This window comes from Festucalex cinctus, chromosome 11, assembly GCF_051991245.1.
Source record: "Festucalex cinctus isolate MCC-2025b chromosome 11, RoL_Fcin_1.0, whole genome shotgun sequence".
Classification (NCBI taxonomy): domain Eukaryota; kingdom Metazoa; phylum Chordata; class Actinopteri; order Syngnathiformes; family Syngnathidae; genus Festucalex; species Festucalex cinctus.
Window position 1 is genome coordinate 22,424,490 of NC_135421.1, and position 25,376 is coordinate 22,449,865.

Consider the following 25,376-nt stretch of genomic DNA (forward strand, 5'->3'; position numbering starts at 1 on the left):
TGATAGTTTGTTTTCCACGAAAAATCAATTAAAACATTTATGATTATAGGAAGGTTAAGTGCAATATTTTCTATACAAAGAATTGTCTTTCCAGTAAATTCATTGTGGAAAAAACAAAAAAACAAAAAAGGAGATGCTGGATGTAATGAACAGACGCATGCAATATAATAAAAAAAAAATCTTAATGTTTCTATGTTGTGACTATTGAGTGAAAAAAGGTTGTATATTAATCTGTTGTAAGTTATATTTTTTCATTTTTCAGAAACTTGTCCATTTCGATTGAATTCCAAACTCAGTTACTAGATTCCAGCTTCCTCCCACATTCATTAACTCTTTGACTGCCAAAAACGTTTAATAACGATTAGTAAAATCACGACGTATGCCGCCATAAGCGGTAAATGACGTCAACTTTTTTTTTTTTTTTTTTTAACTGCCTGTTCAATGGATTGTGGAATCAAAAACTATGGCCAGCAGATGGCAGAATTTTATCTCTTTTCAATGGGCTGCCGGTATACGAAATTACAATGAAACATGACGGAATCTGATGAAATAGAACGTTTTCAAGGATGACGTGAATGATCAAAGCCTTTGTCATATCAAAGTTATTTTTTATTTTTTTGATAACGTGCGGCAGTAAAAGAGTTAAAGGTTTATTGAAGATTTGAAATTGCCCATATTGGCTATATGTATAAAAATGTGTGACCTGCAATTGGCTGGTGACAAGCTCAGAGTGGACCACGCCTCCGACCCAGGCATGGATGGCTCATGTGTTGTGGTGTGATAATAAGACAGAGCAAAGTCAGATAGATAAAAAGTCACTTAAATACTGTATATGTTCTAAATAATTTCCTCACCCTGGACGAAACGTGTATCATTAACATTAAGACAGCCAAATCTATTATTGTAGACTTGACATCAAAACAGGAAAACACGGCTATGGCTGATTACACATTATCAATGGACTGCTAAGTAAACATCTTTCAGTTTGTCAATAGTTGGACATCATCCTTTTAATTTACGATGTTGTTTTGATACAAGCCGTTCAGTCATTGCAAGGTGCCAAAAGAGATCTGGTTCTGCTTCACGGCCATCACATCAAATGGATCCCATTTTTTATGGAGCATAAAATCATCACACGGTGGAAACACAAGATTGTTAACTTCCTTGAACACAGCCTGGGTGTGGTAGCATGACTGATTTTACCATTAGAGGCCCCCTAATGATCATTTTACGCTTATAAGACCATGACTATCTGAGGCACCACTGTTAAATACTTCATTATGTCTTACGTGCGTTCTCCCGCTCTCATCCTCTGCTACTTGCACCGCTTTCTGTATTCATGCACGCAATGTTTCCAAAAACACTTCAACTTGCTGTATGTTTCAAAACAAATCAGAAACACTTTTTAGCATGTCACAAAACCTTAACTCAGTGAATGAAGAAGTTGCTATAGTGAGTTTCATTATCTGTTGTAATGAGATTAAAGTGTATCCTTAAGTATGAAGAGTTATTTCTGTGACTAACTCAATATTTACCCTGTCTTACCTACCCAATGCTCTGAGTGGTCCCTTCATTAATGTTCACCCCCAAAAATTCTTGGAATCTATTTTTGAAATTTCTTTAATTTTTATATAAAAAAATATTTCACCAAAAAATATTTTTTAAACAATTTTTTTTATTTACTTTCTCTCTCTCTCTCTCTTTTTTAATACAAAACAAAGGCATTCTATCAAATGTTGTACAAACGCTGCTAAACATTCAATATAGGTTTTTATTGCAAAATGGTGCTAAATATGCAAAAAAATAATAAGAAATGAAGAATAACAGCAAAACATATTTTTTTCAAAAATAGTATAGTAATAATTTATAATAGTAATATATATATTTTTTTTTTAAATGGATCAAATCTCTGGGTATGTGAATTTGTGGGTACCAAATTTCACATTTATTTATCTATTTGCAAATCCAATAAATTCTCTAGAAAATGTATAAACACTGCTAAATATTCAATATTAATTTTTCTAATGCAAATTGGAGGTAAATATACAAAAATAACCCAGAATAAACAAAAAAGCAAAATATTGAAAAATGTTTAAAAAGAAAAATAAAAAAAGAAGAAAAAAAATCTGTGAATGTGAGTTTGCAGATGCTGAACTGAGAGGTTGTTTTTATTTTATTTTATTTCATTTTTATTTATTTTATTTGTTTTTGTGGATTTTGAACATTATGCAGGGCAAACATAGCACCTCAAAAAAATTAACATTTTGAGTGAATGGATTCTTTCATTTAATGTTGGTTTGCTGTTCAGCAGTTTTGTGCCGTCCTTCAGTGGTAATTTATAAATTTATAAGAGCGCCTTTTCTATCGGGTGGGGGGGTAAAAAAAATAAAAAATAAAAAAAATAAAAAAATAAACCTTCAAACTGTTGCTGTTGGGTTTGGCTAGTTGATATGTTTATAGTATGCATTGAGAAATGCATTGTGAAAAATTGAAAATATGTAGTATTTCGCACATATTATACAGTATTTTGCCCATATTTAAAATAGCATTTTTGTCAAACATTTGGTTTGTAAATGCGTGGTACTAAGTGGCCCCCCAAGTCGCACTGATGAAAAATTGTGGCCCCATCCAGCATTAAGTTGCCCATCCCACTTCTATATCACCAACGTTTATAAACCTAAAATGTGCCAAAGATATAACGATATCATTCACCAGAAGCCACAGTTACACATATTTCTAACAGAGACATATGTTGCCATTAGAAACTATTGGATAAAAATCACACCGTGGCATTGCTTGGTAACATGAGCACACCGACGCGCGTCTTGTTTGTTTTAAAAGAAATCATTATTTCCCTGAGACTCGGGTAAGAGAAGCGCCTGCTCCTCCTTCACTCTGGTTTCCGTGACTATCACAAGGATTCAAAGCTGACTCTAATTCAACAGGACTGTCATAGCTCATGAAAAAATCATGCCGTATAATCAAATCGGAGTAAAAACCCTGCGCTGGGCCTCACGGGAGCCTCCATGCGTCCTGAATATTTCATGTAATGGAGGCTCTCACCACCATGGAAACTCTCAACAGTTCAGGATTGCGTGCAAATATTGACTGTAGTGTGCAGGGCCGAGGGCTGGGCCGAGCCAACAACGCCAGCGAGCCTGAGAGAGTTTTATAAATAATGGTAATAGCATGTGACACCACTCGCAGCGGGGAGTGGGGGGGGGGGGGGGCTCGTGGTCACTGGCATCCTCATATTGGATTCATGTTACTGGGCGCAGTGGCGGAGATAAAACTAGGGGAAGACACAGTGAGGGGCGAGAAAGTGGGAGTGGGTGTGAGGGAGAGGAAAACTGTGCTCTGATGCATATGAATTGACAAATGTCTGTTTTGGCTGCTTGGAATCGGGCTCAATTGTAGGTCTGTGAAAACATCAAAACACAATTCAAGGCTTGCGTCCAGTGGGTGGTTGAAAAGAGAGGGGAGGAGGCTCACAGAGGAGCCGGCCGACAAGCACTGCACGGGGCAAAGATGCCGACTCGGGAAGGCCTGGAGCTCGATAATGAGTGCTTGTGGGCGTCCTTGGAATGAAAAGGCAACGATTTCCAAAGAGGCAATGTGGAAAAAGTCATTCTTGTAACTTTGATATTTTACACTTAAGATGAGTAATTCAAATTTTCAGAGCCAGATTCAAGTGAGGCATTAAAAAAAACTTGAAGGTGCAGTTAAATATTTTGTATTGTTCAAGTTATCACTTTAGTAATCTTGGATTTTTTTTGTTAAATTTTTTTGCTTGAAATTGTACAAATACACATAGCTTGTAATTTTTGGGGGGCTAAAGCAGTAATTTGGGTTGAAACAACTTATAAAATAGAAATTATTAACAGTCATTCCAAAATGTTAGCACAACAAAGCAAGCAAGTTCTTTGCTAAAATAACTAACTAACTAACTAATAAAATAAAATAAAATAAAATAAAATAAAATAAAATAAAATGCCGAGTTGCATTTACTTGTATCTTCCAGTAGGGGGGATAATACAAGGAACACCATTTTTGTAAACTTTTTTTTTTTTTTTTTTTTTTTTTTGAGAACTGTATGAAACTGCCAATGTGGAGTAAAACATTTTTGACCGGAAAACTCTTTTGAAAGTATTGAAATATGTATTGATACGTTCAAAGTATTGACAAGTATGTTCAAACGTGCTGTATTGTAAATACATTTGAATATACTTGTAGCCTAAACACTAAAAACAGCATTTTTTTTGTGCCCATGTATTAATTTTAAATTATTTATTTATTTTTATGTGTTTGGTTTACATTGTATCAATATGAAAATTAAGTACGTAAACATTTTTATTTTTATGGTTTATTATGATTGCAAGCGCCAGTGCATGATATCCATTTTGGCATTTTTTTTCCCCCCATAATGCCACAGGGTATGTACAAATACGCAAGTCAATACGTCCGTACGAGTTTATCAGTCAGAAATGTTTACCCCACATTGTCAGTTCCACGTTTCAATAAAAAAAGCAACACCATATTTCACTAAATTTAAAATTTTATCGTAGTTTGTTGCCTTGAAATGAGTTCACTTTTTTTATGAATGAAATAGCCGAACAACATATTTGTAATTTGTTACAAAGCCAACCTAATTTCTTAAATATTCTAAAAACCTTTTTCAGCTCGTAATTTTCCTGCAACTGACTGAATGTGAGGCAGCACAGTGGTCGACTGGTTAGCACATCTGACTCGCAGTACTCTAGTTGAGCATTTGAATCCTGGTTCCAGCCTTCCTTGTGTGGATGGATGGATGGATGGATGATTCATGCTAATACATTCATTTGCTGCATAAATGAAGGGGCACTTGCCTTGATTGCCAATATACTGTAATTATGCCATTCTTAAAAGACGAGCCATTTACTTTGCTTTGTCTTCGTTTCAATTTAGAAAGAACCCTTTTACACGTAAAAACAAACATTAGGAGGACTTGAGTAAACACTGTCATGGTGAGATCAAAAGTGTGGATGTTAAACCCAAAAAAAAAAAAAAGTGCAGCAGCTTCACACAGACACCGCACAGATGGTAATGGTTGAGAGTGGTGCCGATTGCTTGTATTATCTACACCTCTCAGACATGGTAATTGAGGTCCGGCACTGTTATGAGCCCGGCTGAGCGGCGAATAAATGCATCTCCTCGCTTCTAATGTCGAAATCTGATCCCGTCTGCGCATATTTACTGCGGGCTGCGTGCCGTCTATGCCAGTAAGCCCGTGCATTACGGCTGATTCATCAATCGCTTGTTTATCTCACAAGTGAGCAACGGGGTAGGCGGTCCAGAGGTCCTGCAGTAAATTCCCATTAACAGTGTTTCAGCTCGAGGGGGGGGGGGCAGACGAGCAGCACAGCGACGATGCAACAGCAGACTGTGTGTGTGCACGCATGTTGTGTCACATCATCAAAAGCATCAATCTGAGATGTTGTTTTACACTATGGCCTGAGTCGATCCACTCACATCACTGAGGGTTGAACTCTGGCCCCTGTTAAGACAGTCAACTTTAACAAGGATTGTGCTCGCCCTGAGTTACAGCAAGATGACTTTGCAATAAAGTCCCTGGAAAGTGAAAATGTCTTCTGAATTTGACACAACACAGAAGAGTGTTGTTAGCAATCCTGCCGAATTTAAATGATTTAAAAAAAATGCTATGTACATAAAATGTGGCTACAAAAGACTGTCACCACTCTCGACTGTCATTTGTCAATCAAATACCAATTCTTCAACCTGGAAAAATGGAAAAAGCTCTGTTTATGGAATCTTTCTTATGCCTATACACCAGTACATCTAAATTATTTTCTGTTATGCGTACCCCCACCAGTAGTACCCCCCCCCCCCAAAAAAAAACAAACATTTCACATCCCCACCCCAACTCTCCTCTTTGACTATAAATAGTAGCATTTGTCTCTAAAATTGTACTTCTGCATAACATTGTATCCTTAACAATAAAGAAAGCAAAAACTCAATTTTCAAGAAGATTAAAAAAAAAAAAAAAGAAAAAAAACTGCCACTGCCACCTACTGTAGTGGATGTGTAATTGCACTTCATTCCAATATGGCAAAAAAGACAACAAAAAACATACAATAAAAAAAATAATTAAAAAAAAGCAGTTTAATGCTCCATTTTAGTTTAGTTTAAATTAGTTATAATGTTACTTTTTTCATTTATTTAAAACAAAAAACGTGTACTTTGTGGACAAGATTTTATAAAATATATACCTGTAAAGATTGTGTAATAATATAAGTCTTATGTAATATCATGTATTGTTGAAAAATTCAATAAAATATTTAAAAAACAAACATTCAAAACAGCCATCCACAAATCAAATACAGGTACTTTATAACAGACCTTGAATTTCAATAAACACATCTTAACCCTAATGTCAACTTATTTATGTATGTATTTATGTTATATATATATATATATATATATATATATATATATATATATATATATATATATATATATATATATATATGAACTTAAAAAAAAAAAAAAAAAAAAAAAAAAGAGTTTGTTTCGGAATGAGCCTTGTCGTGCACTCATGGCCAACAACGAGGCACTGTGAAATGTTTATACAGGTAACTCTTGGAAAAAGCCATTTCCTGTATGGATCAAAAAATGTACTCTATCGTAAATCCACCACACAAAGATGAGTATATTACGTGACAACAGTAACATCAAAAATAACGTTAATATAACAATTCTCCAGTGTGAGTAGTTGATCTTAAGAGAGACGAGGCGAAAGCCTGGTGGTGCAACGTCTAATATCTGTGCCGAGTTGCGAAGAAACAAACATTGTGGATGCGCGCTCTCTCTTGTGGGAGTTTGCTTAGTAAACGTCTCTCAGCCTCAACACAGATGAAAGTACCCGGCAGAGGCCCGAGTTGCTTTCTGCTCCTCTGTAGATTTGCTTCTGTTTTCCTCCTGGGAGCCTGCATCTACTTTATGTACTTTAGCATTTCCATCTTGACAGGGATTTCCACCCCTAAAATGTTGCTGGGATTTAATGACATTCAGGGCAACTGAGTTTAATAGACAGTACAATTGCTTTGACTTCAAAAAAAAAAAAGTTTGATCCCAGAACTGTTTAGTCTGGACAAGCCGACGCAATTGAATTTAAAGTTGCGCAGTCTCCTGGCATTTAAAGGCTGTCCCGAGAGATTCCCCTCGCTTCCTTCTCGCTCTCTTTCACTGTCTGTCTCATTCTCTCCATCCTCGGAGTGCCGCGTCTGTGGCATCACTTGCCTTCCTCCCATGTCACGTTTGACCTCTTTCCGCTGCCTCTCCTAAAAAGGAGGCACGCACGCGATCCTGCGGCAGCCCAGGACACATCCGGTTATGTCATTTATAATACATGCATTATTGCATCCAAGTTCATAAGGTCTACTGTAATTCAAAAGCATAGGTAATATTAAGATGCCACACCAAGAGGTTATGGGGGTGAATACTTAACCAGATTAACTCACAGTGACTTTAAAATGAATACTTGGAAATGAAGCCGTATGTCACACATTTTTAACCTTGTTGACTTCACCTGTTTACAATGGCGCAGTCCAAAGTTGTATATGAAATGAGCTCTGGGAGATATGCTGTTTAGACAAGGAAAGCACACAAACAGCTTTGCTGACACAATTCTGTATGTAATTACTTTTAGAGGTTGCACAAATAACAGATGGAAGGTGACCTTTTCACAATATTTATTTATGCTTGAAATTTAATCTGGCCTTTCTGAAAAACAACCAGCAGAAACGTTCAAATATCAAAAGGAGGCGTGTTTAACCAAACAATCATGTTTTGTTTTGTTTTGTTTTTCCAAAGATTAGAATAAAAAAGGCATTTGTTTAGAAATTTCTTTTGAATTCGGTGTTTACTTTCTTTTCAATGTGCACTAAAAAGAAATCATTGACAGACACTAATGATACATAAACACGTGTTGGAAATGATGTGCAACAGCTATTTAATTGTACAGTCTGACTAAGATGCTCAGTAATGTGTTTGTTTTTAAGTCCTCATCGTGCAAGGAAATGGAAACGGTCACTGGTGACAATAAAACAGAGCAAATTGTCACCAAAAGCTCCTTTTGGAAATTGCCAGCATTGCGTCTCTCCCACTGCGAGCGAGGTCTAATTCCGACATACTCATCAGCTTATCTCTCCTCCGCCTTCGACTCCTGTCTCCTCCCATCTCCTCAAGAGCTAACTCAAAGCTAATTTGCAATTCTCGCAGCCAGAGTAATGCTCGTCTCGTCTTGGCGCTAGGTAACTAAATTATGGGAGAAATGGGAAACAGAAGAAAGTAAAAAAGAAGCTGAAAGAATTTCGAGAAAGTGTAGGAAGTTGCAATCAGTTACCCTTGACTTTATGAGAAGGGGAAAAAAAAAAAAAAAAAACTCCTCACACGGCCGACTGGAAGAATTAACTCCTGAAATGTCATTTTACAATTTTTAGAGTTAAATCGTGTCCAGAGTGTACGCACTCTAAAAACGGGTCAAAAATTGGACTGACCCACTAACTTGGGTCAATTTGACCCAACTTTGGGTTGACTTGCACAAAACATCCCCAAAACTGGGTTGTTTTATACAAAACAATTCAGAAATTAACTTGGGTCAATTTCAACAGACTTCAAACTGTTTGTTCGTTGTTGTTTTGTTTGTTTGTTTTTTAATACAAAATAATTCAAAAAGTTAATAGGTCATTCAAATTTTGACGCAAATTGGGTTCTTGACCCAGCAGTTGGAGTATACACTCTAAAAAGAGTTGGCTCAAAAATAAACCAAATTGGATCAAAAAGTGACTGACCCAACTTTTTGGGTTATTCAATTGACCCAAAAAGTTGGGTCATATAATTAACCCACAAAAAAAAACATATACTGTAATTGTGCTGCTTTGTGGATTATTAATTTAATTAGACAACTTTTTGGGTTAAATAACTCAAAAAGTTGGGTCGGTTCATTTTTGACCCAATTAAATTGGGGCATTCAATTAAACCAAAAAAAAAAAGAAAAACTGGGTCAAATGAATAACCCACAAAATCCAAAGAGATTTGGTTTCTGTGTTGGGTTATTAATTTAGTTTGACTCAAGTTATTGTGTTTAAATAACTTAGAAAGTTAATCGTTTTTTGGCCCAATTCAATTAACCCAAAAAGTTGAGTAACCCACAATACAGTTATTTGTGAGTTATTCATTTGATCCAACTTCACGGGTTAAATAACTCGAAAATCTGGGTTGATCTGTTCTTAAATTGGGTTATTTTTGACGCAACAATTTTTTGAGTGTGTGCTATTTTACCGTCAATCACCTAGTGTTAAATTAAGCGCCATTTTCCTCCTCTTCCTCACTTGTCACTGGCATGTAAAATGTAACTCTCTGTAGGTGTTGAATTAACACTATACTAGTGTGAGTGGTTGTGTGTCTTATTTTTGTGTACATGTCTGCTATGATGTAAAAATAATGGGCTCATCCTATGAGTGTAAAACGAATGAAGCTAGTTGGATGAGAGTCAGGACATCCCCACGTGTGTAAGTGTGCATCGGACGCTTGTTCCCTGCTGCGTCGGCATCTGGCTACATAACAGCCTTCGGGTAATAGCAGGAAAAGCCTCCACCTGCTGAGTGACACATGCAGACAAACGCACACACACAGTTGTGGTTTAACTGCAGTCACACCAAAAGCTATCCATGCAGGTACAAGTCCATGTTATTCAAACCTTGAGGCATTAACCATAACTCTGAGATCATTTTACAAAACCAGTAGTGATGATGTTGACAGGGACAAACAAAACTTTTACAAGCACTAACTGGACAATTGCGTTAAACCAATTAAAACCAGGCTTTTGACATGTACAGTATGCATTGATCTGACTATGGTTGACTTCTGGGGCTGTTTATTTGTAAACTGCTAAAAAAAAAAAAAAAATCCAGCACAAGCCTCGATGTGCAAGTTTGGGAAAAGTAGAACAAACTTTACAACCAGCTGGAAGTATGTCTAAATGTTGGCACAGGTAGTGTAATGTGATTTTTGTAAATTTGATCCAGGTGCAGGCAGACAGATTCTGAGTACTTTGGACATATGTGGAGGATGTCATTATATTGTATTCATTAATGTGACAACAGAACCCCCCAAAGCAATTAATTGAACAGATGACTTGACATTACTGCGATTGGCTGCCTACTTGCCCAGAGTCAGCTGAGATAGGCTCCAGCACCCCCCGCGACCCCTGTGAGGAATAAGCGGTCAAGAAAACGGATGGATGGACTTGACATTATTGATATCATAGGTTCCAGCTCATTTGTGATGGTATGCCCTATGTAAGGTTTGTCAGAAAAGTCCCAGAAATAGTGACACAAAACACAGACAGAGAGAACGTGCAACGTCAAATGAGCCAACAGGAGTCTAATTGAAACCTTGCACATTTGCACTCGGTAGATGCAAACTGGGACTTCACAGATAAGTGTGAAAAAGTAGGAAGAATATACTCGTAGCAACTAAATTATAAATGTAACATTCCAAACACCTAATCTAACACTTTCAATAAAATTGTTCTGAATTAATTAATACAAACAGAAGAGCGCAGATCAAGATGTTTGGTGGAGACAGTAAGCTCGACGGGGACAGAACTTTTTAAAATTGCATCAGCCTAGTGATGTGGCAAGTTGAAAGCACCAGGAAATGTGCCCTCTCTTCCCACTTAGAGGCCTTTGGCTTCAGATGTCTGACTGTGCAGTCAATAATCTGCGCTACAGTCCAGCCTGAGTCAATAACTGTCAGAGCATATTTTTCTTAACACTTACATGCATTGCAAAGTATGAAATTGTACTATTGAATTCAGATACTTCGCAGACGATTTCATATTCTTATGTAAATCTATGCTTTATTGCACATTTTGATTGGAGTGTTTTTGGTCACACTTTGCAATGCAGCACAATTCAGGGGAAACGAGTCTCGGATTGGATGGAGCGCTTAATCAAGTGATTAATGATGAGGTTCATCACAGGTTATTGAGTCCAGATGTTTCACATTTTGCACATTTCAGTTCTGCCTTTGAAGCAAAACGTTTTGCGAAACGTAAGCTTCATAAAAAAAAAGGTGTGCTTCAATGAGTTTGGTACAAAAGAACTCGAGAGCCCTAACCTCAAAAACTGTTGGAACGGAGAGGAAAATAAAAAAAATAAAAAATAAAAAAAAATAAAAAATAAATAAAAAAAGAAGAAGAAAAAAAAACTGTTGGAACGAACTCTGAATTTGTGAGCTACTCTTTCAACATCATTCACAGAGGATTGAAAGCTGTTATAGTTGTCAAGGTGGCAACAACTCTATATTTTCTGTCACTGACAGTTGTATAGGTCCATTCAATGTGTATTCTGTCTTGATCAAGTTAGTCGTGTGCATGCTTGTGTTCTTGTCTCCTCCTCCTACTTCTCACCCTTGTTCTCATGGCATTTCTTGGTCACGCTACATGCTGACTGGGTCAAAGCACACACTACTGTACATGCTGAAGGGCTTGAGGAACAGCATAATGTGCACAATGTTATTCTTTAAAGGCAGCTTGGAGAAGATATTTCGCCTCAATGTCCTACACCAAAAAGTCATTAAGGCAAACAATCAGTGTAACAATAATAACCGTCAAATATTCAGCACCATGGATAGCGACAACTCAGGAAGCACAGTGATGAACATTGAAAGTAAAGGAAGCTTTGTGCTGGCCAATCCTGTTCTCACTCACATTTGTGTATGTTTTTTGGTTGTGATATTATTGGTAATTATTATTAAATTATTATTATTTCGTACCCCTTTGAACTATTTTACTGAAACATGTTATCAAAAAAATAATAATAATAAAAATAACCCCCAATGCCAGCGAATTTGGAGCATTTTAACTCATTTTTCAAAGCAAACAGAATATTGTGTTCTTTTGCTACATATACAACATGGCTACCACATGAAAGATCGCATTCCATTCTTTCATTAGAAAAAAAAAGTATGTTTCTACCATATTCCGTTCTTTAGTAATCACCATTTGAAAATAGGTAATTTGAGTGACATTGAGCGAAAATTGAAAAGAAAAGATACATTTTCTCCACAACAGTGACATTCATACTAATATTTTTTGTTTAGTTGACACTCCGTCAAATTAGGTTTAAAGTTACAAAGGCTTTGAATCATTCACGTCAGCCTTAAAAACATTCAATTTCATCAGATTTCGTCATGTTTCATTGTAATTTGCAGCTCTAGTTAGGGCCCGAGCAGCTACCGCTGCCATCTGCTGGTCATAGTTAGTAGTTGTCATCACTTAACGTTTATGGCGGCATACATTGTGATTTCACTAAACGTTATTAAACGTTTTTGGCGGTCAAAGAGTTAATTATTCAACATATTTGTCCAAGTCATCAACTGTAAGGCTACTTTTTTTTTCTAATGAGTTAGCATCTTAACATTATTTTAAGGTGGTTAAACTCCATCAATTCATTAAATTTTGAAGTTTTTAGTTGTATAAATAATGGATTAGTGTGGTCTCTGTATCCACAACCAAAAATGAGACAATGAGACATTTAAATCATTAAGAAAGATTTGCTCCGATCAAAAACGTTTTCTACTGTATAAATTGCAATTTTTATTTTTTTATTTTTTTATTTTTCGGAACATGACCAACAACCCCCAGTGCACCTGACAATTTAGTGACAGAAAGTAGACTAGTATTTGAACCGGCAAAAAGCAGGTCTAAGTTGTGGCGCAGGCAGACAGATTCTGATTATGACGGACATATGGTTCACATTTTATTCATAAATATGAAACCAGCATGGTACAATCACTCTAAATCATTTTACACTTCAATTAATTAAATTTTTTATTAAAAAGGGCTGATTTACACATTTGACCCTTTGAAATGTGACTTCTGTTGTCATTTCTTTAATTTCTGGTTGTGTGGAGGCTAAACATTGTTTTACTGACCTAAGGAGATCCTATAAGTTCTGTCCTTCCGTCCCTGGTAAGAAGTCATGCGTGGGTGTCAGGAAAGGGAGGGACACTATGCTTCCAGGGTAATTAAAGAAAGCGCTTGAATATAAATATACTATAAAACATTATTAAGCTCCACTGCATTTAATTGAGGCATCTTAAAATGCACGATGGCCTGATTGGAGATATATCACACTTCACTGATTAAAAATCAAAAGGTGTTTTCTTATTTCTGAGCAGAACTGAGAAGTACACATCAATGCATTTAGTTGATAAAACGTATACACAGCCCTGTTCAAATGTTATTAACTCATTCACTGCCAATGACAACTATAGACGTCAAAAATGCAAGCAAACAGCCAGTGTTAATTTTGGAGGGAAAAAAAAAAAAAGAAAAGAAAGAAAATTAAAAATTAAAATTTTAATTAAAAAATAAATACATTTTAATTTAGTTTTAGTTATAGTCTTCTGACTAAATTTAATTAAAGCCTTAGTCATAACTCAGTCGCCTGATTGTATTTTAGTTTTAATCCAATTTTAGTCAACAAAAATAAAGAGCAATTTTAGTCGACTAAAATTGGCTTTTGGAGGCCGAGACCCAGTATGTGGTCTCAGTAAGACCAAGACCGATCACAAGAACGTCAACGCCCGTGTTGTAGGGTAACAGGAATCCGTTCTACGCACAATGGTAGCACTTAGCAATGAAATTGTTGTCATTGTTGTTATTAATAACAACAATGATTAATAACTATGAATGAAAACAATGAATAAGTAAAACTAAATTCAAATTTCTTGTCAAAATTTGCACTGGCTGTTTGCTTGGATTTTTGGCGTCTATAGTCGTCATTGGCAGTGAATGAGTTAAAAAAAAAAAAAAAAGAGAGAGAGAAGATCAATCATGTCACAACTTTACCACTGGTAACACTACAAGTCAAAAAGTATGTACGAAGTTTCTCAGTGAATAGTACAATAAAGTGCGTCTAAACTTTTGACTAGTAGTCAAAGTAATTGGAACTATACCTTCTAACAAGTGGTGGCGCACGCTCAAGATCATCTTTTGTTCCGTGTGTATACATTATTCTTCCTTTAGACAGTGATTTATTAATGAAATGAATGAGTTATTCATTTGAAGGCTTATTCAGCTCTCTCAGCCCTCACAAAAGGCTGATGATTAAATATTGAATCCCAGGAGCCAGATTGTAAAAAAGGCCTTGTAGGTGATGAGGAGCATCTTGAAATGGGATTGGTGTCTAACTGCAAGCTTGTAAAGATTATTGAAAGCTGGAGTGATGTAGTCTCCAGACGAAGGGTCACCAGCCTATTTGAAAGTGAGAGGCATTTCTTGGGTACTGGTTCATGTGAAGGGGCTACCAGTTTGAAATACACTTAAAAATAAAAATAAAAATAACATTTCATCACTTTCCTGTGAAAAACATGTCCATTTATTATTTATTTATTCATTCATTTATTTATTTTTACATTTTTACATTTACGGGATGAAACTGAATGCAGACCTTTCAAAAACAGAGAAAAAAAAATGGACATAAGTGTTTTTCCCAGGACAGTGACGATTTGTTTAATTATTAATTATGTTGAAGGCTATTTAATAATCATGCATGTGAAGACACAGGTCAACTTATGATTTAACATTATAAAAATTAATAAAGCAACATTCATTTTCAAATGGTCTCATCTACAACATTACTAGGAAATCATGTATAATTTACACAAATTGAAATGCATAGAAAACAATGAACCCCAAAAATTCTTCAAGCAAAGCTAATAGACATGAAATATAAAGTAAAGTCTTTTTTTGCTGAGCCGATCAATGAAGTCGTTGATCGATCGGACAAATTAAGACATTACAGCGGATCAACAATTTTGCCTAAAATGCTAAATGTCGTTTGATCCTGATCAGATCTGTGTAAAGTCTAGTACTGAACAATGATGAATGATATGGAATGTTGTAAAATGACGTGGAATGATCTGAACAGTTTCAAATAAAAAAAAAAAGTGCCCCGAAAGGCATGAATTGCTGCAATGTGATGAAGTTGTAATGTTGAGAATTGGTTAAGAAATATTCAAGTAGTTGAATGACAAACCATTAACAGCCTTCACACAATGAAGGCTCAAGCATTCACATAATTGTGGTGATGCTGAAGCATTCCCACATATGTTATTGTGATTTTTATTCTCCACACTTTTTGCCATGTTACAACTCCCACATAATACATCCGATTTACACTGTTCAAATTTCAACTTGCTTCAAAAATTCACGACTCCCGCAGTATATATCGTCTAATTCCACGTTACTTACAGTATCTGCACAATTTAATGATAAATATCAACTCTTCCCCATTCATTTTCAATGGGACAGACATTGAACTATTCCTATGTGTCACTTTCCACACACACTTCCATACATATAACTTATCATCGTTACCAGGTGTTTGATACTGCTCGTTGGCACAGTTGGTAAAGTGCATTGTCCAGTAACCAGGAGGTCATCATTTCATAATGTATCTCTCAATGTACTTCATCAGCATTCTACATACATTCAAATCTTAGCATTTAGCTTTCAGCATTCCCGCGCAATTTCTCCAGAAATTGCACTTAGTCTAGTTAAGTCAAATTGAAATAAATGGTATGAATGATACCCTTATTCAAGACGTCAAAGTAAGAGTGAAATAACAAACGTGCCTTTTATTTCATAGTTTACTGCTGACATCAAAATTATTCTACATCTCAATACTGCATCTAATACAGTCCCAGTCTCCTTCATTTGTCTTGTATGTCTGCTGCTCCCGTGCTAGAGCAGGATGAAGCTTCGGCGGCGAACACTCTCCTCCGCCACTCTGCTGCGCCTGAGCCCCTTCCCTCGACTCCGCTCGCTCTTACACACCACACACGCGCGCGCGCATGTATCCAGTGTGTCTGCTGTGTGTTTGTTTGGCGTTGTTTTGATTGCCAGTGCTTGTGTGTTTGGGCTGCGCTGGCTGAGCGAGCGTGCCCGGTGCAGAGCTGATGGCGTGCCAAGTGCTCCCTGCGGGCTGGCTGTGCCTTCCACTCTGCTCAGCCACCGTGAACGCCAAGCCGACAGACTGCTGCAGGGGGAGAACCACTTCCTTTCTCCCTCCCCGTCTCCCCTACATTCACACAGGCTGCATAATCATCCACATCATTTTTTTTCTTCACTTACTGACCACACAATTTTATATTTATATTTTTTTGCCATACATCTTTTGTACTATCCTCTTAACCTACTGCCTCTGATAATGTTGAGTACAGTTTAATCATTCTGAAAGGTTGGCTACTGTATTCAGAGTTAATTGACCCCACAATACAATTAACATTTACAAGAATGACCTGTGAAAGTATCCTACATTCTGGATTGGAAAAAAAATAAATACATGTGGTGTTAATACCAGCTTGATTGGACTCACAATGCATGCTAGCAAACAAAACATTAAACCATTTGAGCTTTTGATGCCCAATTGGGTACACTACAACTTTTACCACCACTTTTCTACTCAATCAGCTCCCAATAAAAATACACAGTTTATCACGGCACGTTCCAGTTTTCCATTTATCTCACAGGATGCAACTGTTTAGTAACATTTGTCCTTTAAAATTAGCAGCAAAATTCAGATTGGACATGGAATTGCGGTAGCTAGTATTCATTAACATTTAACTCTAATTACCAGGCTCATTAAAGCGTTGAATTAGTTGCAACATTCATTCAGCCTCCTCTCTGTTTAATCGTGAAGCAAATGGAGCGTCACAAGTTTGAAGTGATTACTATTGAGATGGAAGTGCCACGCACAGCCCCATGAAATGTCACTCAGCTGCCCTAAAAAGAGGACGGAAGAAGCTCTGGGAGCAGTTTACTTCCACATGGCAGGAAAGCTGTCGCGTGTGCACACATATACACAAAGAATTCCGCCAAGACAATAATTCCAAGCGTGACCCTGTGGTGTCTGAAACGGTTCATAACAGCTATTGTAGTTTTTTTGGTCACATTTGGTCAAAACTTACCTTAACAATATTGCAGTCTTACAAGTAACAAAGTTTCAAGTCTTTCGGTTTATTATTTCTGTGCCTTTAGGTCTGTGCTTAAAACAAAAGTGCCAAATCCATTTCTTCAATAGGGAGGTACTACTTTAACTCATGCTAAATGCTATCTTGTCTGGCAGTTCAACAGCACTAAACAAGACAATGCAATCATCATTATTCTACCGTTTTTGCTCGGTTCCGGCACCTATTGGAAGCTGGCTGTGTAGTTTACCTTGTGTTAGTCCCGCAGTGGAAACATACAGCCAGAAAACTAAGCTTGCGCTCGCTCTGACCAGGTACCGCAGCAGTAGGACATTTCCCAAGATTCTTCGACATGGAAGCAGGAAGTAGTTCCATTCCCTGTAGAATGAAAAGAGATTTGCCATTCATGAGAACACAAAGTGATGCTCATCATAGAGAAGGTCAAGATTAAACAACTCTCACATGGTATTATCCTCCCCCCCAGGTCATAACCTTGATTTGGAAATACCTTATTGAGTAACTGATTGGTGATTCCATCTGAAGGAATATTTACGTAAATTAACTGGAAACAAAACACTAATCTTCAAATGCTCATTGGACACACACACGTGCAAAGACTGCTGCATCATAAATGTCTGTGCTACTTTAACATGTTTGACAAAATGGATGACCATTTGCACAATGCTAGGTGTTCCATTGGACCGGTGGGTAGGTCTAAGTTGTGGCGTTCGAACATATTTGGAAGTAAGTTCGAACATGCGTACATTTTAACACATACTTGTAGACCAAATGATATAGCATTTTTATTTTTATTTTATTTTTTTAAAACACCATAATGAACTCATGGCATTCTGACTTTACATGCGCAAGTAAAACAAAAGCTATATATATATATATATATATATATATATATATATATGTATATATGTCTTAGCATTTGTCCTACTTTATATATTCGAAAATTAAGTAAGTAAATGCTCATTGGTCATTTTTTAAATAGTTTTATTATGTCCACAGTTCATGATTTCCATTCGGCATTTCGGGGTACTGACTTGCGCCCATGGCACTTTTGTGGTCATAATAAAACCCTATATAAATTGCTAACAAACAATGTTTGCCTATTTAATGTTCAAACATGCTGGTAAAATGTAATACAAATGCTAAAAATAGCTTTTTTTTTTTTTTTTTTTTTTTTTTTTTTTACTTGCGCATTCCAAGGAATTATGTGGCATTCTGGGGGGAAAAAAATGTTTCTAGCATTTAGCCTACAAGTACTTTTTGGCAGCTTGCCAGTCAAGAGAATCCATCCCTATAATTCATGCCGAACATGTTAAAGATAAACATTCTTACTTGTTGAGCTTTAAAAAAAAAAAAATCCCCTGTGTCTGGCTGCCTGAGGTTGAACTCATCCATCTTTAACTTGTTTTCAAAATTAGCTGTAAACAGTATACATATTAATAAATCTAATTAATCGGCAGACTAAAGAATGAAGTGGCAAACTAAATTTTTAATTGTGCTGACAAGTTCAGGGAGAGGACATGATTGTTCATACTGAAGATCTGCAGGAGAGGTAATGCAACGTTGATGCAACACTACCCCAAAAAGAAAAAATCTCCCAACTCAAGCAAACTATTCCTCACTTTATTCCGTCGGCACACATCTCTTTACTGTTCACCTTTCTCCATTTCATGGTTGTTTTCATCATCTCATTGCTTGACAAGACAATGGATAATAACCCAGCGATATCACAGACACCAGCAAATGAGAGTAATCAAGCTGTCTTGTCCTGGTGCCGTTCAGGTTCACTCATCAAACCCTAATTATCACCCGGGAAACCAATGTTCCGCTTTAATTATTCTGATGAATGAAATAGTACAGAGAGGAATCAGTCTGCAGCCAGGTGGAATAACCGCTTTTACTCATAAAACACAGCAGAGTTAGGAGGATGAGGATGAAGAAGAGGAGGAGTAAAGGTGACTCCGGGGGGAGAGGAAGTGTGAGGGAAGTGACAACGGTAATGGATAAATTGGTTTCAGCATGGATGAGGAGGAACAAAAACGAAGATGGTCATATGAGGAATACCATGACGGGAGCAATTCTCAAGGCCAACAACCGACTTTTAAGTAGTGCTCGATATTGATACGGTACTTCCTTTTGACTTTTAATGATTGTTTGCATTCCTTTGGGATCAGCAAAGCACCAAAAAATAGCTGAGAACCACACTAAGTGCAACTTCTGGAGAAATTGCGTGGGAATGCTGAAAGCTGAATGCTAAGATTTGCATGCGTGTGGAATGCTTATGGAGTAAATTGAGAGATAAATTAAGACCTACTGGTTACTGAGCCACCGAGCAGTATCAGCACCTGGTAATGATGATAAGTTATATGTATGGAAGTGGGTGTAGAAAGTGATACTTAGAGAAAGTTCAATGTCTGTCCCATTGAAAATGAATTGTGAAAAAGTGATATTAAATGTTAAATTGTGCAAATACTGTCAGTAATGTGGAATCAGACGATATATACCCCGGGAGGCGGGAATTTTTGAAGACAGTGTAAATTGGTAGTATTATGAGGGAGTTGTTACACGGCAAAAAATGTGGAGAATAAAAATCACAATAACATATGTGGGAATGCTTCAGCATTCCCACAACTATCAGAAATGTGATTGTATTCCATTGAAGATTTAAAATCGCAGCAGCCTAGGTAACTCTATAAATTGTATTCAACATGATAACTGTGATACATGTAAATAAGCAGTTATCTATACTATAGTATTAGTCTATGGTAAATGCAGTTGGTAGTGTAATTGACATGAAGTAATACTGAATCAGTTCTTTCATTTAAACAGCCATGCATCCAAAAGGAGGTGAAACAATCAGAGAGCAAAGGAGATGACAGACGACGAAGCAGCTTAACACACACCACAAACAAACACAGAGCATTCACTGCATGGCAATGCCAAGAAAATCCACATCCATATATTTGTACGTTATGGGCATCATATCCAAACAAACAAACACGGAACTCACTTAGTCTCGCTGTCTGTTTCTCATAACATTTCGGGAAAAGCCACTCACAATCCTTGAATAACCAGGACATCTGCATGATCAGTTAGAATGTTCTTATTGTGTAGAAGATAATTTTATACAATATCACTATATTGTGATAGAATTACTTCACTAAATATCTTACTTGAAAACACAGCGCAAGCCTTCATTATCATTGAAGAGACATATTTACATCTGATTCATTCAAACGTTGGCCGACTAAAATCAAGTGTTGAGTTTGAGTCCTTGTTCCATCGCGTGACTCACCTGGCTGAAACCTTCGCACTGTCATAAATTATAGATCAGATGTAACTAGTAGTGTAAAACTACTCTTTGGAGTACGTTCTTCATCAACCATGAATACAAAATGGACTTAACTATGCGGATTTAAGTATGCATATGACACGCTCACAAATCGACTTTCCATATTTCTTTTTATTTTTATTTTTTTTTGGAGGACCCAAATGCAGGAAGTTGGTAGGCGAGGCAGGTTTTCAGGATGTCAAAAAAAAAAAAAAAAAAAAAAAAAAAAAAAGGGATTCCTTTCCAAAAGAAAAAAAAAAGACAGAAAGCAAACAAGGAACTAGGAATTGCAACTACTCAACTAACAAAAGATCAAAAGCAGATACAAAGTAGCAAACAAAGCACACGTCTAACTAGGGCAAAGACAGGACAACTGACAAAGACTGGAGAACGCAAACAAATGATCCAACAAGACTGCAGGGCAGGAGGGAACAGAAATAGAAGCAAACTAATGAGACAGTGACACCCAATTTCACTGTTTACAGTGAATAAACGTACCATTTAGACATGTTTAATTTCACACTATTGAGAAAAGATTGAGCTAGTTAGTAATATAGATTGCTATATTGTAAATGGATCAACAAACATTTTTTTGATCATCTCCACTTTCTCTCAACAATACCAACTCAGACTTCAATTTCACAAAATACCCGAAATCACAGTAATGTTGTATAGTGATAAATCAGTAATGTTTAACACAATACTGATGCTGGCGCTGACTTTTTTTTTCCAAAAAAAAAAAAAAAAAAAAAAAAAAAAAAAAAATTAAACTAAAAGTCTTGTTACGTTGAGGGCAACAAGTCCTTGCTTCTTATCTGCAGCCCAGCCGAGTTGCTTCATGCTATCGGCAGGCTGTTATCTTGGTGCCCCCTTAAACCTCAGCGTGGTGTGAGCTACCTGCACCCTATCAGTGACTGTCCTCACAGAGAAACATTCATGGCCGCCGGGCCTTCCGCGACCCCGCATTGACCTCTCCTTGGTTTTCCTTAGTCGACCTTGTTGGCCTGTTTTACTCACCCAACTGCCATTTTTCTTCCCATCTTTCACGTTCCCCTTGCTGCCAATGTTAATGGCATGCCTATTGTATGTTTCCAAACAAGCCTGCGTACAAGCACAAAAATGTAAATTCTAAAGTGCTTTTGGAATGAAAAGCATCCATCTTTTTGTGATCAGGTGGTAAACATGTCAGAGCCCAAATGAGGCTTTTATACTGTAGTTGCTTCAAAAGCAGCAGATTTTCCATCCTGTGTACACCAAATATCTCTTTTCATACATGTGTGACAGCACTGACTTTTGATTGGCCGACAGATCTCGGCATTTCTTCAGAGATGATGTCTGTATAATCCAACTCAAATGTATTAGCAATATTGTACTACTTAAAAAAACAAAACAAAACATTGGGACACTTTAACTCATTCACTCCCAGCCATTTTCACAGAAGCAGTCCCGTTCGCTCCCGGCTGTTTTACTGGATTTTGACTGATTTTGCAAGGCTCACAGAATATTGTGTTCTATTGCTATAAAAGCATGGAACATAAACGAAAGATTAAAGTCTCTTCTTTCATCAGGAAAAAAAAGTATGTTTCTATCTGTTTCCGTTTTGCAGCAATTAGCATTAGAAGAGAGCTAAGTTTCATCAGTTTTCACAAATCTATTTAAAATTGTAATTGAGCTTTTTTTCTACATGGCCCTGGTTGATCTCCTTTGCTCTGCTGCCACCTGCTGGCCGTTTTTGCAATAACTACCATTTCTGCAACCGTTCTTTGCAGTTGAGAGGCTGCGTCAAAGCCTTCTGTATGCTCTAGTATAAAAACAAAACAAAAAAACGTATAAATACGTCTTTGGGACACTTAGAACATCAAAAAAACGTATTTACACGTTATTGGGAATAGAATGACAAATAGTACTGTATTTTTCTAGTATTCTATCCCAGTCTATAAAGTTAGTACATTGCCTCCCTGATTGCATGTTTTCTCATGCTGTAAATACCACATTTGTATTCATCAGGCGAAGCATTTAGAGCAAGCTGCACATCAGGGCCAACCAATTATCCCATAACAATTGAGAACACGCATATTAGAAATGTCAGATTACAAAAAACTAAGAATGCACATTGCATGCCTTGCAAAACAATAACAGGAGAAGCCAAAAAAAAAAAAAAAAAAAGGCTATGGCAAAGTCAAACACCTTCTCCTTAATAGGATATATTTGCTATGCAGCCAGTTCCAAACAGAATGGCAAATGGGAAAGAAAAAAAAATAGATGTATTGGAAACATAACAGCAAAAAAAGAAAATCAGCTTGTGTTCTGATCCTACATGTCAATTTCGGGTTGACATTCTTTCATGTTTATCTCACAGCATTTAATATAACTTTACTGAAAAAAATAATAATAATGTGACCGTTTCTTCCATTAAAATTATCAATCCCTTCTATGAATTAAAGTGAAAGAAGAATAAATAGTGCAGCTCATCTTGTTGAATATTTAATTGAAAACGATGATTCCCTTAAAGCAAAATATAAACACACATGGACACACACAATGCTCAACTGACATGAATTGAAGCTGACCCCCCCCCAAAAAAAAAAAAAATGGCCTCCAAGTGCGACCGCTATTCGAAAAGGAGCATCGCGTGCGCGTTAATCTGTGTTGCACCGGACCAACTGGCTGTACAGTGCGAGGCTGACGCCACCTCAGGTAGCTGCGGAGATTAGAGACACTGCACCGTTTACAATGGGAGTAATTATTCGAGTGGCGACAGTGACAGCAACGCTAATGAATGTTGACAGCCACACCCCCCCATGGCTGTTTGTTCTAATAGGCTCAACATCAGGCGCTAAATTGACTGCCGCGCACGCACACACCGCTTCTACTATACTTTGTCTAACACAGCACATATTTAGCCGTTTTATTTTGCGTGCTTGGTTAGTATGACCGAGGGAACTCAAAATTGCCGTTGCTTAATAGGAAAACTACATTCATTGCCCAGAGGAAAAACAACAAAAGCATCGTAAAAAATCAAAAATGAACAAATGGCTGTATGATATTATGCAGTACGAGAGCACAATTTGACTTTTAATTTGGATTTATATTTGCTGCAGGCAATATTACTTTTTAATATGTAGCTATGAGAAGCGGCTTGTCTTAAATAAGAAGAGAAAAAGGACTAATAACATTGTAAAAAATCAATTAGGCCACTTGATTGCTATAATGAGGTTTGTACCAGCGACGCCACATGATCAGCTCATTTCGAAGTGGCAAAACTAAACACTAAATTGTGAAGAAAAATGAATGACGTCCAAGAGGAAGGATAGAATCAAAACCGGGCGACAAGGGCAAGCACATGCAGGGAGAATAATTTGCACTTTCAACTCAGTCACTCATGTGAAAGCAGAGACAGATGAGTGCAGATAGGCGGAAAGCGGAGAGAAAAGAACTCGAGAGGGAGGAAACAACCTGGTCAGTGTTCAAGGAATTTGACTTTATACTTGGTGAATGCATTCCGGTGATTTTAGTATTCAAGTATAATGATATGCACTCAATCAGGCAAAAATGAATGCATTTTATGTGTAGTGAAAAGCAGTAGATGTCTGAAGTCGATATTGGACTTCGTCAAGTAAGATGACGAGATAATTTCCCCAGATCATACTTTAAAACTCTACGCAGCTTACTTATTTTCCTTTTCCTAATATAAATGCAAATTGAAAGACAGGAATAATTCTGACATCAAATGGCAGCTTTAATCCACATCTCCATTTCCTTTTGTTGGCCATTATATTAAACTGTTCAGTGATTTAAAAGGAAATTACACCTCAGGTTATTCCTTTTTGTATGCAAACATGGACCTGCTAATGTGATGTCAACATTTTTGACTGCTGAACACGTTTGAACGCATTTACATTGACTTGTGCATGCACATACTTGGTTAAAAAGGCCAAACGGAAATCATTCACTGCAGACAAAATAATAAATCAGAAAAAGTGTAAATAAACAATGTGTACTTTCTTAATTTTAGAATGTATTGGTATAATTTAAGCCAAATCCTAAAATACCCTGTAAATAAATAAATAAATAAATAAATAAATAAATAAATAAATATTTAATTTGCAAGTACGTTCAAACCTATTTACAAATATGTTGAAACAAATTTAAATATGTTAAAATGTACTTGCACATATGTTGAAACATATGTAAATGTACCGTGTACATAAATATGTAAACGTATTGCCCAGTCAAAAATGTTTACTCCCCATATTGACGAATATAAATACCCCACACGTATTTCTGCTTCTTTAATGCAAGTTTAACTTTGAACAGCATCTAAAGAAGATATATAGACCACAACATTTACCAAAAGAGGGCTGTTTTGCATATAACCGTATTTGGTCACGACTGTTTTTCTAAAGCTGATTTCTCAAAAACTCGCACATCACATGGAGGTTTAATTATGCTTGTAAACAATGTTCTTAATAATTGGCCAGCAAAAAGTGGTAAAACACTTGAAACACGTTTAAGCCATGATCTTACTGCAAATAACTTTAGAATTCTATCCATGTTCCTAAATCAAAAATTGTAAAGTGTTCCTCCGGAAATTCGCTTTAAGAAAATTGTTCTCAGGAGGATGTGGAAATATGTCTCAGCCCTGTGGGAATTATGCATGCATAATGAATTTACCTCCAGCATTTTTTTCCCCCCAGCAGTTATAAGAAGCCTGTGCATGTAACCTCTTACATGAATATATGTAATATATACAACCGAATTAATCAGTTGAGGAATATTGTAATTTGAGAAGGGGGCAGAAGTTGAAAAAAAGGACACGTGCGTCACTGCAGTTACACGGGAACATCTTAATGGCAGTCCACACATCTGGAAAGGCGTTAAAAAAATATATATACGGTATTTTTCCACATTTTTCCACTAAAACAAACTCCTGCCCGATGGTTAGCCAGTTTCCCAATTGTGCTCTTCAGATTTATTTTTATTCATA

The 25,376-nt window shown here is 36.7% G+C and overlaps 1 protein-coding gene across 3 annotated transcripts in view; it reads right to left on the bottom strand.

Annotated features, from left to right (window-relative positions):
* LOC144031002 (ephrin type-A receptor 6-like) overlaps nucleotides 1-25,376 on the bottom strand; it is a 187,172-nt gene that overhangs the window by 153,682 nt on the left and 8,114 nt on the right. For all 3 annotated transcript variants that reach the window (XM_077537683.1, XM_077537681.1, XM_077537680.1), the window contains exon 2: nucleotides 17,291-17,418. Coding sequence is in view for 2 of the 3 variants with exons in the window: in XM_077537681.1 (XP_077393807.1) it covers nucleotides 17,291-17,418 (128 nt within the window). In the remaining variant the exon portion in view is untranslated. The remainder of the gene's footprint in view (nucleotides 1-17,290; nucleotides 17,419-25,376) is intronic.